The sequence below is a fragment of the Gopherus evgoodei genome, chromosome 14 (genome assembly GCF_007399415.2).
Source record: "Gopherus evgoodei ecotype Sinaloan lineage chromosome 14, rGopEvg1_v1.p, whole genome shotgun sequence".
Taxonomy (NCBI): Eukaryota; Metazoa; Chordata; order Testudines; family Testudinidae; genus Gopherus; species Gopherus evgoodei.
In genome coordinates, this window is record NC_044335.1 from 1,475,564 (window position 1) to 1,481,563 (window position 6,000).

At 55.5% G+C, this 6,000-nt stretch overlaps 1 protein-coding gene across 1 annotated transcript in view; it reads left to right on the forward strand.

Moving 5' to 3' along the window:
- Nucleotides 1-5,198, forward strand: part of LOC115635183 (papilin-like) — a 29,097-nt gene extending 23,899 nt beyond the window's left edge. Inside the window, exons 10-11 of the mRNA XM_030533527.1 lie at nucleotides 4,256-4,387; nucleotides 5,033-5,198. Of these exons, the coding sequence (XP_030389387.1) occupies nucleotides 4,256-4,387; nucleotides 5,033-5,073 (173 nt within the window). The 3' untranslated portion in view covers nucleotides 5,074-5,198. The remainder of the gene's footprint in view (nucleotides 1-4,255; nucleotides 4,388-5,032) is intronic.
- The last annotated feature ends 802 nt before the right edge of the window (nucleotides 5,199-6,000 follow it).

Consider the following 6,000-nt stretch of genomic DNA (forward strand, 5'->3'; position numbering starts at 1 on the left):
GCCAACAATGTCATAGTTGTATTTATTTATTAGCACTTCCAGTTCTTCCTGCTTATTACCCAGACTTCTTGCATTTGTATATAGGCATCTAAGATACTGGTTTGATCTTGCCTCCCAGCTTTGCCCTGACCCTCCTTCCTCTCTGCCATTATAGCCCGTGCTCCCTCCTGTTTCCAACCCATCTCCCAGGTCTTGTTCCCCACTTACCTGTGGGGTTTGCTCACCTGTCCCCGTCGAATCTAGTTTAAAGCCCTCCTTACTAGGTTAGCCAGTCTGTGCGCAAATAAGGCCTTTCCCCTCTTCAAAAGGTGAACGCCATCTGTGCCTAGCAGTCCTTCCTCGAATAGCATCCCATGGTCGAGGAAGCCAAAGCCCTCCTGGCGACACCATCTTCGCAGCCAGGCATTCACCTCCACAATGCATCTGTCTCTGCCCGGTCCCCTACCTTCGACAGGAAGAATCGAAGAGAATACCACCTGTGCTCCAAACTCCTTAACCCGTACTCCCAGAGCCCTGTAGTCACTCTTGATCTGCTCAGCCTCACACCTCGCAGTATCATTTGTGCCCACATGGATGAGTAGCATGGGGTAGTAGTCAGAAGGCCGGATAATCCTCGACAATGCCTCTGTAACATCTCGGATACGGGCCCCTGGCAGGCAGCATACCTCCCGGGATGAACGGTCAGGGCGACAGATGGGTGTCTCCGTCCCCCTCAGCAGAGAGTCTCCAACCACCACTACCCTACGTTTCTTACGAGTGGTGGCAGCAGACCTCCCAGCCTTAGGGGTACGAGGCTTCACCTCCTTAACTGCTGGGGGTGATTCCTTCTCTCCTGTATCAAGAAGAGCATAATGGTTATCTTTTACCACAGCAGGAGGGTTCGCAGCAGGGGTGGAGCACTGCCTGCTGCTAGAAGTAACCAGCTGGCTGTGTCCACCCTGAGCCTCCTCCTCCACTGGTGTGTCAGACACACCCTGAGGCATCTCCTCCTCCACTGGTGTGTCGGTAGTCCTGTGAACTGGGACAGCTACGTCAGCTGTCTCCACATGGATACTGTCCAGGAATTGCTCATGGATATGGATGTTCCTCAGCCTGGCCACCTCCTCCTGTAGCTCTCCCACCTGCTGCCTGAGAGATTCCACCAGCAGGCACCTTTCACATTGGATGCCACCCCCAGCCTGGATATCAGTAAGTGGAAATTGCAAATGACAGTCTTTGCAAGCCCACACCAGAATCTGGGTAAAAGCATCCATGCTTTGGTGCTCTGTCTGGCTACAGGCGCAGGTGGAGGAGACAGAAGCAGTGCTGGCACAGGTGTTGCGGGTCCTCCTCACCATTGTAAGCCTCCCTCTGTCAGTTCCTGCAGTCTCCCCAGCCCATTGGAATTCTGGGTTGAGATCCCAATGCATGATGGTGCAAAAACAGTGTCGCGGGTGATTCTGGGTAAATGTCATCACTCATTCCTTCCTCCGGGAAAGCAACGGCAGACAATCATTTTGCACCCTTTTCCCCTGGATTGCCCTGGCAGACGCCATAGCATGGCAACCATGGAGCCCGTTTTGCCTTTTGTCACTGTCACCGTATGTGTACTGGATGCCGCTGACAGAGGCGGTACTGCAGTGCTACACAGCAGCATTCATTTGCCTTTGCAAGGTAGCAGAGATGGTTACCAGTCATTCTGTACTGTCTGCTGTGCCAGTGTAAATTGGCGATGAGATGACGATTATCAGTCATTCTGTATTGTCTGCTGCTGTCATGGGTGCTCCTGGCTGGCCTTGCTGAGGTTAGCTGGGGGCGCAAAGACAAAAATGAGAATGACCCCCAAAGCCTTCCCTCCTTTATGTTGTATCTAAAAATAGAGTCAGTCCTGCCTAGAATATGGGGTAAGTGTACCAGAGAACACAGCCACTCTGTGTCAGATCCCACAGAAATGATGAGCTACATGCCATTCTAGGGGGTGCCCCTGCAACAACCCCACTTGTTGCTTCCCTCCTCCCCCAACCCTCCTGGGCTACTGTGGCAGTGTCCCCCCCATTTGTGTGATGAAGTAATAAAGAATGCAGGAATAAGAAACACTGACTTTTTAGTGAGATAAAATGAGGGGGAGGTAGCCTCCCAGTGCTATGATAGTCCAGGCAGGACATTAAACAGAGGGGGGGAGAGGAGCCCAGCATCCCACTGCTATGACAGTCCAGGCAGTACAGAATCTTTTCTTTAGACATGAAAGGAGGGGGGCTGATGGAACTCAGCCCCCAGTTGCTATGATGAGGACGGTTACCAGCCGTTCTGTACCATCTACCGGGAATGACCGGGAGTCATTCCTATTTTTACTCAGGCGCCCACGGCCAACCTCATCTGAGGCCAGCCAGGAACAGTCACAGGATGATGAGGATGGCTATCAGTCCTTTTGTACAGTACCATTTGCTACCAGGGAAGGGAGGGGAGAGGATGCTGCTATTCATTGCCACAGCACCGTGTCTACCAGCAGCATGCAGTAGACATAGGGTGACATATAAAAAAGTCAAGAAACAATTTTTTTCCCTTTTCTTTCATGTGTGAGGGAGTAAATTGACGAGCTATACCCTGAACCACGCCGGACAATGTGTTTGAACCAACAGGCATTGGGAGCTCAGCCAAGAATGCAAATACTTTTCAGAGACTGCTGTGGACTGTGGGATAGCTGGAGTCCTCAGTCCCCCCTCCCTCCCTCCATGAGCGTCCATTTGATTCTTTGGCTTTCCGTTACGCTTGTCACACAGCACTGTGCAGTGGCCTCTGTCTATCATAGCCTGGAGATTTTTTTCAAATGCTTTGGCATTTCGTTTTCTGTAACGGAGCTCTGATAGAACAGATTTGTCTCCCCATACAGCGATCAGATCCAGTATCTCCCGTACGGTCCATGCTGGAGCTCTTTTTAAATTTGGGACTGCATTGCCACCCATGCTGATCAGAGCTCCACGCTGGGCAAACAGGAAATAAAATTCAAAAGTTTGCAGGGCTTTTCCTGTTTACCTGGCCAGTGCCTGCAAGTTCGGATTGCTGTCCAGAGCAGTCACAATGGTGCAATGTGGGATACCGCCCGGAGGCCAATACCATTGATTTGCAGCCACACTAACCCTAATACTGATTTCAGCGCTACTCCTCTTGTCGGGGAGGAGTACAGAAACCAATTTAAAGAGCCCTTTATATTGATATAAAGGGCCTCATTGTGTGGACAGGTGCAGTGTTAAATCAGTTTAAATGTGTAGCGTAGACTAGGCCTAAGCTATACCTATCCCACAGAGCTGGAAGGGACCGTAAGAGGTATCAAATCCAGCCCCCACCTTCACTAGCAGGGCCAAGTACTGATTTTGCCTCAGGTCCCCAAATGGCCCCTTCAAGGATTGAACTCTCAACCCTTGGTTTAGCAGGCCAATGCTCAACCCACTGAGCTATCCCTCCCCTCAGGAAGGCCCATGGGTGGGGTGGTGTAAAGTCCTGACCAGAGCAGGTGCTTGTCCCATTGCAAAGGTGCCAGCCTGTTGTTATATTTCCCTTTGGAACAGGAACGAACACGTCATTTTCTAAGGCCGTTGGGTGACTCAGCAACTGCTTCCCTTCTCCTGTTGTTAAACGGAATAAACGGCTACCCAGGAGGTGCCTCTTTGCAGGGATGAGAGCGTAGCTGTGACGAGCCCTTGGCCCTCCCGCTCGCCACTCTGCACACGTTGGAAACGCTGTTAGTGTTATGGCCCCCAAAGGTGCTGGGCGCGGCACAGACAGGATCTCCCATCAGCCCAGCATGTGAGACACGAGCTCTGTGCAGGATTCACAGAGAACTACAGAGATGTTTGCTCCTGCGGGGGGTCCTGCCCCGGCCCCTCCCTTTGCAGCCCTTAGTGCTGTGTTTATCCAGCCTCCCTCACTGGAACCCCTGGGACAGAATTCCTCCCCTAGCCCCTAGAGCTGGGTGGGGCTCGGCCCTGGAGAGCGTGGCTGAAGCTGGAAGTGGAGGCTTCTCTGCTGGAAGGCCGCCCCTCCCTGCGCTGAGCTCTTGGTGAGACGGGGACTGGACGGGGACCCCTGGCTCAAGGGCAGGAGCCAGGGGTGCCTTGAGCGCAGGCCTGGGGGCAGTTTTCCATCTGATATCTAATCTCTCACTGCTGTCTCCAGGGCTGGTGCATTTCTCTGAGGACCCCGCTCAGCCCCTCATGGAGCTGTTGGGCTTTGTGATCAGCCAGGTGTCTCACTGCCATGGGACCGTTCTGTCTTCCAGAGAAACCCGGGTTCTGCCCCAAGACAACTGGAGGGCTCTGCATTCTGGGATGCAATGATGATGACGACTGTGCTGGAACAGAAAAGTACTGCAGTAATGGGTGTGGCCGGACTTGCCAAATCCCCACAGCAGGTGAGGTTCAGTGTAGTGTGGCGGTTCTGCAGAGAGAGTTCTGCCTCCTGCAGCACTGGGCCGTTCTGATCACCAGGCACAAGGGCTCCCTGTCCCCATCTCTGAGAGCTCCAGCGCCCCAGCATCACAGACCTGCTCCGAGTGACCCAGCTCCCCCGAGGCCTGGAGTCTGCATGGAAGCTGGGAGTGCAGATTGCCCTCTCCCCCCACAGTGCTCCCAGCTCTCTGGAGACGAGGCGAAGGGCTGTGGGAGGCTGACATGGAGATGGGGAGAGGACTTCTCAGGGATGATATTGGCCGGCTGGGTCTCCTGCCTCCTCCCTGGGGCTTCTCTGTGCCATGGAGTTTGCCCAGTGGTGGCTCCCGAGGTCACCCAGCCCCGTGCACTCATCCCTGCTGCAAGGAGGGCGACTGCCCTGGAAGGGCCGGGTGCAGCCGCATCAGCCGTGTCCCCAACCGCCCCCCAGGCAGAACCGCTCTGCCTGCTCCTGACACCGAGGGGCCCCCCTGTGTGCCGGGATCTCTGTGCCCAGCCCTGCGCATGAGGCAGTCCAGGATTGCAGGTCCTTGCTCCTGTCACGTCCCTCCCTGCCCCCCAGCCTCAGGATCAGCCCCTGGCCTGACTGACTGCCCCTTCTTCCACAGGGCCGACCAGAGAGAGAGACTGGGAAGAACCGAGAGCCTGACAGCAGGGCCTGTGGGGGGATGGGACAGGATCCTCCAATCTGGTCCCCACCTGACACCCACCCCCAGTCGCCCATGGGCCTGATCTCGCCCCGCACATGGCTTGTGTATTAAAGAGCTCAGCTCAGCTGGCCTCCCTGTGATTTCCTGGCTTGGGCCTCACTGTCCCTGCATGTCCACCCAGGACAACCCCCTGCAGCTGGAGCCTGTGCCCCAGGCTAATGTCTCTGGTGAAACGGGTTTTCTGGGGGGGGTGGCAGGCACTGGACAGTGTCACTAGAGTGTGAGCTGCCCCATAGTCCCTGGCTCCAGAGAGCAGCTGTTGGTGTCCTAGAGACACCAGATCCCGAGGATCGCAGTCCCCCACCCCACAGGACCTTCGCTACAAGAGGATCGTGTTCCCTCTTTAACCCCACCTCTTGTAGTATCTCCTCAGCGCAGGGAGCTGCAGACAGTGCCCGGGGGCTGCATAAACACGGCTTTGCCCTGCAGTGGCACCCTGGCTCTGCCACCCTGAGAACACCCCCCCCCCCCGCAGAAGCTGGGGCCTTATGACTGTCCCTTTGGGCAGGAGAGGGGCCTGCTGCCGGAGGCCGGGGGTGTGAGCCGATTGACCCTGCTCCCTTCCCACACTCTCGCTTGCTTTCCCATTCCCACTGGAGCGACCAGACCCGGGCCTGTGGGACCCGCCTCTGAATCCCAGGGGGAAAGACTTTCTCTGGGGTTCCTGCTCCGGACCCCAGTCACACCCGACAGCAGGTAGAGCCCTGTTGCTCAAAGTGATCAACTTTGACTGGTGCTGGGTGTCACGGAGTCACTGGGCGATGCTCTGGAACTGCTCCCCACCAAGCCAGTCAGGACTTTGGGGAACCTCCTCTCCCTTGGAGCAGACTTGTTCAGGGCAAGAAGCTCACACAGCTTCACCTCCT